General features: G+C 45.5%; 1 protein-coding gene across 1 annotated transcript in view; it reads right to left on the reverse strand.

The window, feature by feature from the left end:
* Positions 1–16,951, reverse strand: part of COMTD1 (catechol-O-methyltransferase domain containing 1) — a 102,361-nt gene that overhangs the window by 62,933 nt on the left and 22,477 nt on the right. The window contains exon 3 of the mRNA XM_078643362.1: positions 11,318–11,423. Within this exon, the coding sequence (XP_078499488.1) occupies positions 11,318–11,423 (106 nt within the window). The remainder of the gene's footprint in view (positions 1–11,317; positions 11,424–16,951) is intronic.

The raw sequence follows: 16,951 nt of genomic DNA on the forward strand, positions 1-16,951 counted from the left end.
CTTACAGAGAGAAAGCAAACAACATACAAATGATGGACGTAATGCAGAACAAATCAAACCGTCACCCCCATTCAAGACATTTTGATTAAATCCATTGTTCTTTTGCTCACCATACCACCCCAGATTAGACCCAGCCATATGCATATCAGTCTTGATGCTGCTCCTTATGGGAACAGTCCAGCTCGAATGCCAAGCCAGGTCCTCCCTGGACCAGAAACAAGCATCCTGGTACCAGTTTCAGGGTATCACCCCACAACAGCCAGAATACCTTGAATCCAGTGGCACAGTAAGCCCGGGACCCACATCTGGGCATACCCAGCGCACTTACAGAGAGAAAGCAAACGACATACAAATGATGGACGTATTGCAGAACAAATCAAACCGTCAGCCCCATTCAAGACATTTTGATTAAATCCATTGTTCTTTTGCTCACCATACCACCCCAGATTAGACCCAGCCATATGCATATCAGTCTTGATGCTGCTCCTATGGGAACAGTCCAGCCCGAATGCCAAGCCAGGTCCTCCCTGTACCAGAACCAAGCATCCTGGTACCAGTTTCGCGGTATTACCCCTCATCAGCCAGACTAGCTTGAATCCAGTGGAACAGTGATCCCGGGGTCCACATCTGTGCAGACCCGGCGCACTTAGAGAGAGAAAGCAAAGAACACACAAATGATGGACGAATGCAAAAAAATCAAACATTCACCCCATTCAAGAGATCTTGATTAAATCCGTTGTTCTTTTGCTCACCATGCCACCCCAGTTTAGACCCAGCCATATGCAAATCAGTCTTCCTCATGGGAACAGTCCAGCATGAACTGCCAAGCCAGGTCCTCCCTGGACCAGAAACAAGCATCCTGGTACCAGTTTCAGGGTATCACCCCTCAACAGCCAGACTACCTTGAATCCAGTGGCACTGTGAGCCTAATACCCACGTCTGGGCATACCCAACGTAAAAAAGCAAAAGACACACAAATGATGGATGGAATGCAGAACAAATCAAACATTCATCCCCAGTCAAGAGATCTGGGTTAAATATAATGTTCTTTTGCTCAGCATGCCACCCCAGTTTAGACCCAGCCATTTGCAAATCAGTCTTGACCCTGCTCCTCATGGGAACAGTCTAGCCCGAACTGCCAAGCCAGGTCCTCCCTGGGGCAGAAACAAGCATCCTTGGACTGGTTTTGGGGTCACCCCTCATCAGCCAGGCTAGCTTGAATGCAGTGGCACAGTAAGCCCGGGACCCATATCTGGGCATACCCAGCGCACTTACAGAGAGAAAGCAAACGACAAACAAATGATGGATGTAATGCAGAACAAATGAAACCGTCACCCCCATTCAAGACATTTTGATTAAATCCATTGTTCTTTTGCTCACCATACCACCCCAGATTAGACCCAGCCATATGCATATCAGTCTTGATGCTGCTCCTTATGGGAACAGTCCAGCTCGAATGCCAAGCCAGGTCCTCCCTGGACCAGAAACAAGCATCCTGGTACCAGTTTCAGGGTATCACCCCACAACAGCCAGACTACCTTGAATCCAGTGGCACAGTAAGCCCGGGACCCACATCTGGGCATACCCAGCGCACTTACAGAGAGAAAGCAAACGACATACAAATGATGGACGTATTGCAGAACAAATCAAACCGTCACCCCCATTCAAGACATTTTGATTAAATCCATTGTTCTTTTGCTCACCATACCACCCCAGATTAGACCCAGCCATATGCATATCAGTCTTGATGCTGCTCCTATGGGAACAGTCCAGCCCGAATGCCAAGCCAGGTCCTCCCTGTACCAGAACCAAGCATCCTGGTACCAGTTTCGCGGTATTACCCCTCATCAGCCAGACTCGCTTGAATCCAGTGGAACAGTGATCCCGGGGCCCACATCTGGGCATACCCGGTGCACTTAGAGAGAGAAAGCAAAGAACACACAAATGATGGACGAATGCAAAAACATCAAACATTCACCCCATTCAAGAGATCTTGATTAAATCCGTTGTTCTTTCCCTCACCATGCCACCCCAGTTTAGACTCAGCCATATCCAAATCAGTCTTCCTCATGGGAACAGTCCAGCTCGAACTGCCAAGCCAAGTCCTCCCTGAACCAGAAACAAGCATCCTGGTACCAGTTTCAGGGTATCACCCCTCAACAGCCAGACTACCTTGAATCCAGTGGCACAGTGAGCCTAATACCCACGTCTGGGCATACTCAGCGCAAAAAAGCAAAAGACACACAAATGATGGATGGAATGCAGAACAAATCAAACATTCATCCCCAGTCAAGAGATCTGGGTTAAATATAATGTTATTTTGCTTACCATGCCACCCCAGTTTAGACCCAGACATATGCAAATCAGTCTTGACCCTGCTCCTCATGGGAACAGTCCAGCCCGAATTGCCAAGCCAGGTCCTCCCTGGACCAGAAACAAGCATCCTTGGGCCGGTTTTGAGGTCACCCCTCATCAGCCAGGCTAGCTTGAATGCAGTGGCACAGTAAGCCCGGGACCCACATCTGGGCATACCCAGCGCACTTACAGAGAGAAAGCAAATGACATACAAATGATGGACGTAATGCAGAACAAATCAAACCGTCACCCCCGTTCAAGACATTTTGATTAAATCCATTGTTCTTTCGCTCACCATACCACCCCAGATTAGACCCAGCCATATGCATTTCAGTCTTGATGCTGCTCCTCATGCGAACAGTCCAGCCCGAATGCCAAGCCAGGTCCTCCCTGGACCAGAAACAAGCATCCTGGTACCAGTTTCAGGGTATCACCCCCCAACAGCCAGACTACCTTGGATCCAGTGGCACAGTAAGCCCGGGACCCACATCTGGGCATACCCAGCGAACTTACAGAGAGAAAGCAAATGACATACAAATGATGGACGTAATGCAGAACAAATCAAAACGTCACCCCCGTTCAAGACATTTTGATTAAATTCATTGTTCTTTCGCTCACCATACCACCCCAGATTAGACCCAGCCATATGCATTTCAGTCTTGATGCTGCTCCTCATGGGAACAGTCCAGCCCGAATGCCAAGCCAGGTCCTCCCTGGACCAGAAACAAGCATCCTGGTACCAGTTTCAGGGTATCACCCCACAACAGCCAGACTACCTTGGATCCAGTGGCACAGTAAGCCCGGGACCCACATCTGGGCATACCCAGCGCACTTACAGAGAGAAAGCAAACGACATACAAATGATGGACGTAATGCAGAACAAATCAAACCGTCACCCCCATTCAAGACATCTTGATTAAATCCATTGTTCTTTCGCTCACCATACCACCCCAGATTAGACCCAGCCATATGCATATCAGTCTTGATGCTGCTCCTTATGGGAACAGTCCAGCCCAAATGCCAAGCCAGGTCCTCCCTGTACCAGAACCAAGCATCCTGGTACCAGTTTCGTGGTATTACCCCTCATCAGCCAGACTAGCTTCAATCAATCAATCAGAGTACTTGTAAAGCGTGCTACTTACCTGTGAGGGTCCCAAGGCGCTGAGGGGAGAGGGGGGGGCTGCTACTGCTCGAAGAGCCAGGTCTTGAGGAGTCTTCTGAAGGCGAGTAGGTCTTGGGTCTGCCATATGTGGGTAGGGAGGGTGTTCCAGGTCTTAGCGGCAAGGTAGGAGAAGGCTCTGCCACCGGAGGTCATTCGTTGGATGCGGGGGACAGCGGCGAGGGCGAGGCTGGCGGAGTGGAGCTAGCGGGTGGGGGTGTGAAAGCTGAGTCTGCTGTTCAGGTAGGCTGGTCCGGCGTTGTGGAGTGCTTTGTGTGCATGGGTGAGGAACTTGAAGGTGATCCTCTTGTCAACGGGGAGCCAGTGTAGGTCTCTCAGGTGGGGGTGATGTGGCTGAGGCGGGGGACGTTGACGATCGGTCGGACGGACGCGTTTTGGATGTGTTGTAGTCGTCGTAGGTGTTTGGCTGGGATTCCTGCGTAGAGTGTGTTGCCATAGTCCAGTCTGCTGCTGACGAGGGCCTGTGTCACCGTTCTTCTTGTTTCGGTCGGGATCCACTTGTAGATCCTGCGGAGCATGCGGAGGGTGTTGTAGCAGGAGGAGGAGACGGCGTTGACCTGCTTAGACATGGAGAGGGAGGAGTCGAGGATGAATCCTAGATTGCGTGCATGGTCGGTGGGTGTTGGTGCTGTTCCCAGTGTGGTCGGCCACCAGGAGTCGTCCCAGGCTGAGGGGGTGGGTCCGAGGATGAGGACCTCCGTCTTGTCAGAGTTCAGCTTCAGACGGCTGCTCCTCATCTAGTCGGCGATGGCCTTCATTCCCTCGTGCAGGTTGGTTTTGGCAGTGTGTGGGTCCTTGGTGAAGGAGAGGATGAGCTGGGTGTCGTCAGCGTAGGAGATGATGTTGAGGTCGTGATGGCGGGCCACTTGTGTGAGAGGGGCCATGTAGACATTGAACAAGGTTGGACTGAGGGATGAGCCCTGGGGGACGCCGCAGATGATGTTGGTGGCTTCGGATCGGAAGGGTGGGAGGCGGACGCTCTGGGTTCTGCCAGAGAGGAAGGACGTGGTCCAGTCAAGAGCTTTCTCTTGGATTCCAGCTTCTAGGAGGCGTGTCTTTAGAGTGCGATGTTAGACCATGTCGAAGGCGGCAGACAGGTCCAGGAGGATGAGGGCTGATGTTTCGCCATTGTCTAGTTGGCGCCTGATGTCGTATGTGGCGGCGATGAGGGCTGTCTCGGTGCTGTGGTTTAGTCTGAATCCGGACTGGGACGGGTCCAAGATGTTGTTGTCTTCCAGGTGGTGGGCCAGTTGCATGTTGACGATTTTCTCGATGACCTTTGCTGGGAACGGGAGCAGGGAGATGGGCCGGAAGTTCTTGAGGTCCTTGGGATCCGCTTTGGGCTTCTTGAGGAGGGCTTTGATTTCGGCGTGCTTCCAGCTTTCCGGGAATGTCGCTTGAATCCAGTGACACAGTGATCTCGGGACCCACATCTGGGCATACCTGGCGCACTTAGAGAGAGAAAGCAAAGAACACACAAATGATGGACGAATGCAAAAGAAAATCAAACATTCACCCAATTCAAGAGATCTTGATTAAATCCGTTGTTCTTTCACTCACCATGCCACCCCAGTTTAGACCCAGCCATATGCAAATCAGTCTTGATGCTGTTCCTCATGGGAACAGTCCATCTCGAACTGCCAAGCCAGGCTCTCCCTGGACCAGAAACAAGCATCCTGTTACCAGTTTCAGGGTATCACCCCATATCAGCCAGACTAGCTTGAATCCAGGGGCACAGTGAGACCGATACCCACGTCTGGGCATACCTAGTGCAAGAAAGCAAAATACACCCAAATGATGGATGGAATGCAGAACAAATCAAACATTTATCCCCAGTCAAGAGATCTGGGTTAAATATAACATTCTTTTGCTCACCATGCCACCATGCCACACCAGTTTAGACCCAGCCATATGCAAATCAGTCTTGACCCTGCTCCTCATGGGAACAATCCAGTCCAACCTGCTAAGGTTTTCCCTAGACCAGAACCAAGCATCCTGGTATCAGTTTTGCGGTATTACCCCTCATCAGCCAGGCTAGCTTGAATCCAGTGGCACATGAGCCCGGGACCCACGTCTGGGCATTCTGCAGCACTCATAGAAATAGCAAATCACCATCATTGATTGCTTATGTGCAGGAAGGGACACCTACCTGCATATAAAATGTCATCCTTGCAACACAGGCACCCTTGCACTATGGTGCAAGGGTGTCTGTGTTGGTGCTAGGTAGCTATTTTTTCGCCAACGAAAACACAGGAGTGTGCCGTATGCTTGTAAATACAGAGAATCCCAGCGTATTTGAAATGATGCAGTGTGGTGCTGCAAAATTTGCTGCAGCACAGCAACATTTCCTTGTACATATGCAGACAAGCACAAATCCAGGCCTTGCGGAATCAGATAATGACATTTAATAAGGATTACTGCCTTTTCCTAGGATCTCCTCAACGTTAGTAAAAGCTAAGAACGCCTAGAGAAAACGCGTTGGTTTGTGTAAGCTAAACATACCAGTACTCATATGCCTAGAGAAATAGCAAATAACTGTTTATTGAATAATATCTAGAATAATCCAACCTTCTTCAAGTTCTCTGAGCCAATTAAGGTTAACCATTTCTTTACTCACATAGTGTGGAGTAATAATATCATCTTTTCAAATAGGTATAGATGTATTCTATGTACCATTGGGACAGGGAGATGGTCAACATCAACCAATGCTCTGGGCCCTTAGTGTAGCAAAGAATGGGTGGGATCGCTGCATAATGCACAATAGGCACAAACAAACTATGTCTGCATAAAATGTCGGGAGATCTTTAAAGTGCCAAGGATGTTCGAAACTTGCTTGTGTTACCAACCAGGTAGAGGCCTAGTTTAAGTGTTTTTGACATTGATGAAAGTAGTGTTTAGGGTCTGGTGAAGAAATTCTGTTTTGCATCTTTCACCTGTTAAGCCCTAAGCAGTGCATCAGGTGAAAGTAAACTAAGCATAAAATCTCTGAAATGGCAGTGTGTTGCTCTACCGACTGTGCGGTGCACTATTACTGGTGAATAGCTGGAATACTGATTGATTACTGGTATCTTTCTGTGTGTCTGCAATAAAAAATGTATAAACATAAAATCTCTGATCTCCTCCAGCCTGCTCCTAAATAACACACTTCTAATTTAGATATGAAAGCGGAACCAATGGGAGGCTTGATACTAAGGTACTTGAAAAGGCTTTATCAAATGAGGAATGGACATCCAGAACCCCAAGAGACTTTATTCTGGAGTGTGCGAGGTTGGCATTGAAAAGGAACTATTTCGAGTTTGAGGGTACACTGTACCTCCAGACGGGGGGCACCTCGATGGGGAGCACCTTTTCCCCCAGCGTGGCTGGGCTATACGTCCATGACTTTGAAGAGAAGTTTATACTGAGTTAAAGAAACCCCTACAGCTCCAGTATCCTATTATGGAAACGGTACATCGACGATGTGCTGGCAATCTGGAGTGATTCAGAGGATTCACTAGTTTCCTTTTTCAACTGGATGAATACTTGTGATGACCATTTGAAATTCACTTATGTCAAAGACCATAGCTCTCTGGTGTTCCTTGACCTTGTCATCAAAAAAGAGAATGGAAGTTTTCAGACATTAACACACTATAAACCTACAGCAAAGAATAATCTGATTAGATTTGAGAGTTTCCACCCTAGGCCTTTGCGAGAGAATCTTCCATACGGACAATATTTACGCATTCGTAGGAATTGCAGTAAATTAAAAGACTACAAGGAACAAGCCAGTGACCTCACCCTGAAATTAAAGGAACGAGGATATCCAGACAAGATTCTAAAAAAGAGCCAAAAGCGTGCACGCAATCAACCACGGGAAGCTCTGTTGGAAAATATAGAGAAACCCTTGCAGGACACCCCTCTCACATGTGTCACTACATATAACACGATCTCCAATGATGTAACCAGGATAGTAAATAAACACTGGTCAATCATCAACTCCGGCAAAATGCACTGGGACAAACCCCTCTTCTCTTTTAAGAAGGCGAGGAGTATCAAGGATGCGGTGGTGAACACTAGACCAGCAACAAAAGTTGTGGAGAACGAAACTGTACTGAACGCTTGGGGACTACCGAAAGTCACCGGCCACTACAGATGTGGGAACTGTAGCGTCTGCCCTTTGACAACGAACACCAAAACCCTACAACTGGAACCAGAGAAGATCTGGACAATACGAGGCCACACCAATTGCAACAGCGAAAATGTGGTCTATCGAATAACGTGCCCCTGTAATCTACATTATGTTGGTATGACCAACAGGAAGGTTAAAGTACGGATAGGAGAACATAGAAGCACGATCAGGTGTAAGAAGTCCATGACCAGGCTAACAGAACATTATCTGTCTGCAGGACATACACCTGACGACCTTCAATGAACATTCATTGAACAAGTAAACCCAGGTCACAATCAGACTCAACGTCTTTTTGAGAAAGAGCAAAGATGGGTCTATAGGCTGTCCACCCACAGGACAGGTTTGAATGATAATATCCCGTGGGGTTCGATCGTGGTGTAAATCTGCTAATACATTTTTAGTCTGCTTTCACCCTTTAACGCAGAGCCTGAGGTTTTACTGTCTATGCCAAGAGGCATAGCAAGATTCCGTGTGCTTGACATATATCTTAGATACGGATTTGGGTATAAACTGTGTCTTAATCGTCTTCCCCACCAAATACCTGGAGACGAGATTCCCCATCCCAACCGCCACTTGTAAAGAACTATAAGTGCAACACACTCCGTTTTGAGCCCCTTCTCCCCCTCATTTTCTTTCCCCCTTTTTTCCCTTCCAATACCGTTTTTTGCCATGTCAAAACGAACGGTAGCTTCGGCGAAGCCTCCCGATCTCGGCAATAGCTATGGAGTGCATGGTTACCATAGCTACCGCGTTCCAAGCCTCCCTCTGGAACCGCAGCTCTGTGTTTGGTACCACCAACCCACGTGACCCGGCCAACCACGCCCTCTCCAGGAAGACGGCTTTCCCAATATCTAGCTCTCTGTCTCAGTACGCATCAGGGATTCCCATGGGCGTACCGTCGTGGTAACCAAGTAGGTTTACCGACTGAGGAGCAGAAGCCACTAGTAAGTGACATAAGACACGATCCCCCTGGATTATGTCGTCCTACAAGATTAGACGTGTATCCACTGACGGCGTTTTCGCGCCCATTCTTATTGTCACTCCCCAGGTGATGTAAGCATCGCCCTTGGAAACCGGACGCCTGTGAGGCAGAATCTCTCCGTAATTTAAGTAAGCATTGTGCTTTATCAATACCTAGGTACCCACATAGAAAATCGATAGATTGACAGTCTATGTAGGCCTAGCGGTTCAGCATTCACAGCAATACCACCATCCTCTTTTGAAGTGCTATGACTACTCTGCATTGAGCTAACTCTCTCAAGGGCATTATCGTAGAATACGGTGCCAGTACCCAGGTATCGACTTATGAATACCGCCACAGTCATACAATCAGTGCCCGCTTCACCCACATGCCCATGTATACGCAGGGCACTACAGGGAGTGCGGAGAATGACTGTGTTATATTACCTGCTACGCATACTGTAGGGCTGGCACTCCCTCTTTTATATGTTTGATGTACCGCCTCTTTATGTTTTGTGTACCATTGTAGGTCCTTTGCACTGTGGTCCCAACCACCCACTATTCTGGAATCTTTTTTTCCACAGGTTTTTCTTCCAGACCGGGAAGGAGATATTTTGCATAAGAAACATAATTTTTGTGTTTCCTACTTTCACTGACCAAGGGCAGGACGCACCTTAGCGTGTGCGGACCACCCTGGTCTGTCACTGGTCCTGACGAATACCTACAATTGTTTGATGGTTGAAACATGTAGACCGACTTTTAAATCACATAGCACACGTCGCTATTTTAATACACTACACGTCTTGAACACCGAAGTCTACCTAATTAGGCATAGGTGTCACACTTCTTTTATAAGGTGTCCAGTCACTCAGGAATAAAGTCTTGAAGTGAGTAGTACTGGCCCCTGTTTTAAATCACTTACCACCGTTTTATCACTGCACATATAAAAGAAACTATTACCCGCTCCACTGTAATCAGGTGTCGAAGCACACCCTGTTGGCACTCGGCCTACGGGGTGGGACCCCGATGATGAATCATGTCACCAACTAGGTTGGTGAGTGATGGGTCTTCATAAAGGACATGCTTTGTCCCACATATGGGTTGGGCATAAGCTATTCTTGAAGCCGTAAGCTGCAGGTACAGAGACTTCCTCTGTTACGCCTGCAGGGGGTACTCCTCTCTTTGTTGTGTTATATTGATACTAAGGTTACCTGGTTCTTAGCTTACACGGACCAATGAAGTAGATAAAACGAGTATCAGAACAAAACGTGATAACACAACAAATTAGCAGGATGAGCTAAGCCAGAGCCGAGCCAGTGGTCTGGCTTGGTTCTTAAGAGCCCATTCACGTGCTGAACCCTAAAAGTGTTTGCCGTTCAAATCATGGAAAACACATGAAGTAAAATATGGTAAAGTCTCTTTAAAATGTAAAAAGTGTATTTCTTTAAAATATGTAAGCTTTGACATTAATGCAGCACTGCACTGGGAAGTACTAATTAAAAGTTATAGTTTTTAAACATGAACATAGTACCATTCCTGCCTCCGCTGCTGCCCATCAATCGCGCAGCAATAGTGCAATTAACAATGGACTGGGATGCATCCCCGAGTAATTACCAGTAGTTGAAATAAATTCAAGGATTCCATCCATCACGTTTTTGTATACTTTATTAATGAATTGAGAGGCAAGACAATTGTCATGTGAACCCTGTATGAGGCCCAGATTCTTACAGATAAACATGATAGTCTAATAAATCAAACACGGCGTGCCCAAAACTTACAAAAAAAAAAATAATACCCCCTGGGCCTCCCGCCCGGGGGGCGCATTAGTTTTCATCAGTTTTGAGGCACGCTGCCCACAGGGCATGCGGCGGGCCCTGGGGCCATTAACCCCTTTCATGCTTGTGACGGAACCATTCAGTCATTGAGTCACAGTTGGGCTGTGCTGATGACGGAATGGTTCCGTCACGACCATGCCCGCGATTGGAATGTCCAGCACAGGGCTGGAATTCCTGCCGCACGCAAGCAGTTAATCTTTTAATGATTCAGACTTGCCGCCCACAGGCAAACGGTAGGCCCAGGGGGCATTTATTTTTATTAAGTTTCGGGACCACTGCTGAGCCCGAAACTTGATAAAGATAAATGCCCCATTGCCCCTTCACTTGCCCCTTGGGCGGCGGGCCCTTATAATTTACAAATATAAATACCCTCTGGGCTTGTCGCTCAAATAGTGCACAGTGGGCAAAGGGGAGCATTATTTTTTATCACGTTGTGGGCCCGCTGCCTACAGGGCCCGCAGGGGCCCAGGGGGAATTGATTTTTTTTGTCCATTTTTTTTTACAAATCTGCTGATTTCACAATTTGTTTTGCAAGTCGCAAAATCCTGGAGGGTCTATTTATACAAGTCAGCCATTAAATGGGTATCTATTTGTCTGTCTTTGTTACCTTAAATGTTAATACTTTGTTTTTATCACTGTGGATGATGGTAGAGTGAGGATGACAGGCAGAAGTCACATGAAAGCTCTGCTTGTTATGGGCCTGAGGTTCCAGAGCGACCCAGAACCATTGCTTAAGGCTCGAGCCTGCTAGAGTTTTCAGTGGCTTGCCCACCTCTGCATATACTAGAAATAGACATTTAAAAGCAGAAGTGTCCTCACCAGCTATCAGGACAGCCTTGGCCTTGATGAGTTTGGCGATGTTGGTCAGAAATTGGGCTTCCTCAGAGCTCACGGCATGCAGAGCAGCAGGATCTCTGGCAGTAATCTGGTCAATACAAAGAGAGAAAGTTGTGTTAAGCAGCACATTGGCAGTCGCCACTTTTCTACAGACCCGCCCCCAGCAACAGAGTCAGGTTGAGCAACAAAACAAACAATCTAGAGATTTCTGACCAATGAAAGACCGATAGGGCTGAAACATAGTTTTCCACAGGCCAGCCAAATGGGTGTAGCTTGGGCAATAAGATTGGGGGATGGGGGGGATGAGCTTCAGATTTCCTAAAAAATTACGCTGGGATATCTTGTTAAAACATAGTATCTAAGAAGCAGGACATGAGGGGTATGAGGGGTACTTAAGCAGCAGTGGAAAAAGAGAAGAGGGTGGATTGTTAGGGGCACTAAACCAAAAGTTTTCAAAATAATCATTTTTTTTAAGGTCAAAACAGAGAAGAGAAAGTGTGCGTGTGTGTGTTTTTGTCTGAGTGGGCATGTAAACATCCCAGGTGAAATCCGACAGACACTTCACCATACCCGACTGAAAGCATTTGCACCCAACTTTTTACTACATAATACATTTGTAGGGGCGTGTAACAACCCAAACAACCCCCCTGAAACTACGCCCTTGGCCAGACATTGCCTCTATGAGTACATTTTCTAATGTGGCACACTCTACCTCAACCCTGCTGGCCCAAATGCACAGGATGTCTGGAAAATGTCCCTGTTTTTTGGTCTACACAAAGAAAGAAAGAAAGAAAGAAAGCAAGAAAGAAAGAGAGCAATAAGATATGAACAGCATAGATTTTAAACTCAATGAGCCTTAATCAAAAATGTCAGATAGAAAATAAAAAGGATTTATAATGCCAAAATTCCAAACTGTCCAAAGCTAACAAAAATGGCTTGGTGATTTTTGTCTGTTGAGTGCAGTGCCTTAATCACAGCCACAGACTACATTTTTATTATCTCTCTTTAATGCATCAGAGAATGGACAATGTTTGACCGTGTTAGTGGATGAGCCAAAGGTACGGGTACAAGGCATTCAAGGCGGAAATAGAACAAATGCTAACGTCCTGTGTTTTAACGTGAGTATCATTCTAAACTCTTTAAGTCACCAGGTTAACTTTAGCCTATTGTCTTTATTGTGCAAGGCAAAGGAAAATCCTTCACCCCTCAAGTACCCCCTGCGATTTTATTTTTTTCCAATCCTTGCCTGTATCAGGTAAAAGCAGTTCCACTACAGAGGAGCCACAAGTCTGCATTTCACATAGATTTACTTTTTAATGTAGACTTGCGTAGCTTAACTGAGGCGTCGGCAAAGAACTTGGATTGTGTGAAATATTCTGTTGCAGCTGCGGAATTGGCAGAATGTTGGTGGCTCTGCTTTAATCTTGTAACGTGGAGTTTCTGACAAATACCGTCAATCACCATGTGGTAAAAAAAATTCTTGGGCCCAGCTTCAAAAAGTTACGTTTGTGAGGACAAGAAAGATTTGGCATTCCCTAGCCTGATTTTCTGATCGCTAGGAGTACATCCAATTAGATTTCTCTTACGCAGGTGGTGGCTACTATTCATAGTCAGAAGGCCTCTGCTCAAGTAGAAAATCTACTTGAGCAGCAGCAAAATCAACTCAAGTAGCAGCGTCTGATGGAGCGAGGTGCAGAAGATTTTGTGTGTACCCCATTCAGATCAATCACCCCATAACAAAGTAAATATATTAATTTTGATTGCTGTGTATTAACCAAAACACACACATTACATGTGGGAAATGCTTTGCACTAACAGGTTTGATTAACATATTAATTAATGATGTAAAATGCATGTTTAATCTATTTTGTGCATTTTAGTGGTATAATAATGCATGTCTGTGTACATTGTGCATTGCATGCTGCTTTTCTGCTTCATTTTAATGGCTTGAAGTGTGATGCTTTTCGGCTAGGTAACGTTTTTAAAGGATAAATATTAGCATTGGTGGTTGGGGGGACAGAAAACACATATATTCTGTGTATTTACATTTTCTTTTTGTGTTTATCGTAGTTTTGGTTGGTTGCCAATTCCAAAATGGCTTCGTTTTTCCCGGTTCTGCGCAGTAGAAAAAGCTTACATCATTTTGCTGAGAGAAGCTCATCCATGCTCCGTGCTTCAGTGAAAATTTTGCAACTTCAGCTGACTATATTCGAGGCCATTTGATATGAACGCTGGTGAGTGGCTGTGGGCCAAAATGATAACCACGAGAACAGCTGAATGTCTGCCAAGGTTAAAAGTCAAATGCCTTCCAAAAATGACCACGTGGAAACAGCTGAATCACTGAAAATGAAAATTTAAAGGCCTAATGATGAACCGGAAAAGTCGAACTTGTATTTATCAGTTTGTCAAACATAACTGTTCACGGACATCCTGGAAGTTAAGAAATGCATGGACAGTCGAATTTGAATCTGTCAGCTTTTTAATCAGGAAGATATTCATGGACATCCTGAAAATTAAAAAATACATTGTCGATTAACGAACATCCTGAGAGCTAATAATTGCAATGTCATGACCAATCAGAGAAAGGGAAATGGCAAGACTTGAAACATTTGAGGGTAGAGAGCCAGCAACTACAGCAGTGGTTCCCAAACTTTTTCGACCCACGGCTCCCTTCACATAATTGGAGGTTGGCCGTGGCTCCCCAATAAGGTCAATGTTTTTCAGGGACGGGTGATGTAAGCCTGACCACAGGTGCTGGAATGTACAGTGATTAAGGAGATGTAATAAAAGAGAAAATGTTATGTCACATGCTGCTTTTGATATGGAGGCTTACTGGTGTTGTGGTCAAACACATACCGTTGACGTGAATTGTAAGGTAAAGAAATGTGTAATCAGGAGAAGAAGAGATAAGTGAAATGAAGGAAATCTGCCCTGGGGCATCTGCAGTGCCGACCTCATGGTAGGTTGTCTGAGATAATTGTGTGACATTAACAGTGACTTTCTACAGTAAACCTTTCAGTGCACCAGTTAAGATTAGGAGACCTACTCACTCTTTCCTTTACTGCTGAGGTCTCTGTGCAGCTCAAGGCTCTGTCACCACTAGTACTCTGGTTTTTTTTAATAGCAAGATGACAATCTATTTTTGTTTAGACAGCACCGTTCTGTCCAACCAAGGGAATGTGGTGTCCAGATTTGCAAAATTATTTATTTTAACCTGGCTCCTGTTTCATTACCAGCAGCAGGGAATCTATACAAATGTTACTGGGTAAATAAAACCTGACATTTCTTTTTAGGGCATTACACAATATTTGTGGATGTCATCAATACAGGTTTTTAAAAGAATAGTAGTGCCACCTGATGCCAAGGAGTACCCCCTTTCCCTCTCACCCTGCATATTTTTCACATTTTGTTTAAACACTGAAAGCACTGAAATGGTAAACCCACTGTGACTACTACCACTAACCCATGATCAAGAAACAACCTTTCCTATTTTACTGAGTGCCAAGTCTGCGCTTTTTTGAGCTGGAAAGGCTAATTCTTGGAAGGTAGATATGTCAGTGAATCTGTGCCTGTGCAATGTAATAAATCAGTCCTGTTTAATGATTGAAGTAATTTTGGCAGGGCGTTTCTTGTATGTGTATAACGGTGGCACCAGGCTGTAATAAACAAGATTTGAGTATTTAGCGACAGCCCATCATTCAATAGGTTTTCAACAACTCCGAAATTACTTGGAAAAATCTATGTGCTTAGACAAGCCCATTTCAATTGATGTGTGAGTGTTTTCAAACATGCGTGTGCCACTGCATTTCAATGCTTTGTCTTACAAAATGCATAGCGTGGTGCACATTTTGAAAGAATGGAACACAAGCCGTTTGGATTCTTAACATTGGAAAATAAGGCAAGTCAAATGAGAACATGGCATTTTCAGTGGAAGGAAAGATTATAACGCACATTGCACAGTTCTCCAGAAATCTTAAACACCCCCCAAAAACTCCAGAAACATACTCAGCTGGTCGTAATTTGACCTTCACTTCACAAGATCATGTTTACCCGTTTTTCGGATTATAAGAGGGGCTGACGGCAGCAATCACACTCCTCTGCAGCCCTGCCCTGATTGTTACGTCACGCGCTGGTTCAAACAATTCCAGACGCTGACCGGTGCGACTTCTTTAACTCCCCCACACGACATTCCCACATGGGGTACTCTGGGCTTACAAATGCACATTACAAAAAATGCAAGTGCATGTCTTTATAACGGAGCCGTATGAAGAAAAGAGACTCGCAGGGTAAACAAATGTGCAAGGCAGTCGGCATCAACAATAGAAGTTAAAGTTGCAGTACTAGAGCAGAATTTCCCACGTTCCCAAGAAGTGCGCGGCGCCCCTGGTGAGTTCTGATGGCGCACTGGGGCGCCGCGGCGCACAGTTTGGGAACTACTGAACTACAGTATAAATATCAGAGAAAATTGGGCTTTAATGTCACAGAAGCTGATCGCAGAGAGATGCTATTTGCACTGCAGCTGTTTGCAGAGATGCTGGGAGCCTGAAACTCTGCCAGAAGGCTCGCTGATAACCCCTGTAGGTTGGAGATCGTAACAGGACACTAGCCTGGAAGACTGCGTCCGAGGAGGCCTGGGTTAGTAAGTATAGTTGGGGTTTTAGTGCTGGGTAGTAAGTTTTTAGTGTAGAAATCTTTAGAATTGAATGCATGTTTTAACTATGGTTTCGCTGATCTTTTTCATGAAGAATTTCTCTTTCAGTTACATGACCAAGGATTGATTAATCTTTTTATTTAGAGAATAATGGAATTAATGTGAACCTGAATGTTCTCTTCATGTCTTTTATTAACAGTTTTGTTGATTTATTTCCTGAATAAATAGCAATGCTCAGTGAGAATTAATAATGACAGAATAGATGCTAATTTTCTTTTATGCAAATTAATTACATAAAATCTTTTAAATGATGTCAGGTGTTTGTGATTCTTTTAGAGTCAATTAATTATGCAAATCAATGTATTGTTGTAGTGAGGTTAAGCTGGTCTTGACAATCACCATCAACTTACTCAACTAATTGGTCCATTGACCTAATTGGCGGGGTACATTGATGCATAGATTAGTTTAGTAGGATTATTGAGGCAAACAAATGTTGGTGTTAAAATCTGTGCTTAAAAGGTATCCTGTCATACGAGAGAATTCACTCAACCTATTTTATATATATATTTGCAAGGGTCTGGGGTAAAGTGTGTGTGACTAGGTGTGTTGTACTTCGGTGTTATGGGCTCCACTGGAGTGACCTGGACCCTGGGTTGGTGATATTTCTAGGTGAGCGCTGCATCACGTCCTCTGGCACAACAGGTGGTGCCATTCGTGCTGATTTTTCAGCTCGGAACGTGCTCCTGGCGCTAAATCACAGCACGAGCAGCGCAGCCTGTCTATTTTCACCCGTTGACGGAACTCGCGGAGTTTATATGTAACTCAGCAGAATTTTGCTGAATCAAATTCTACGAGTTCCACCCACACCTACAAAGAACCAGTAGGGTTATCATTGATTTAATATGTCATTTAATTTAAAAAGAAACAGTGCCATGAGAGATGCACAGCTGCTAGGTCCCACCTCT

This window comes from Lissotriton helveticus, chromosome 5_1 (genome assembly GCF_964261635.1).
Source record: "Lissotriton helveticus chromosome 5_1, aLisHel1.1, whole genome shotgun sequence".
Lineage (NCBI taxonomy): Eukaryota > Metazoa > Chordata > Amphibia > Caudata > Salamandridae > Lissotriton > Lissotriton helveticus.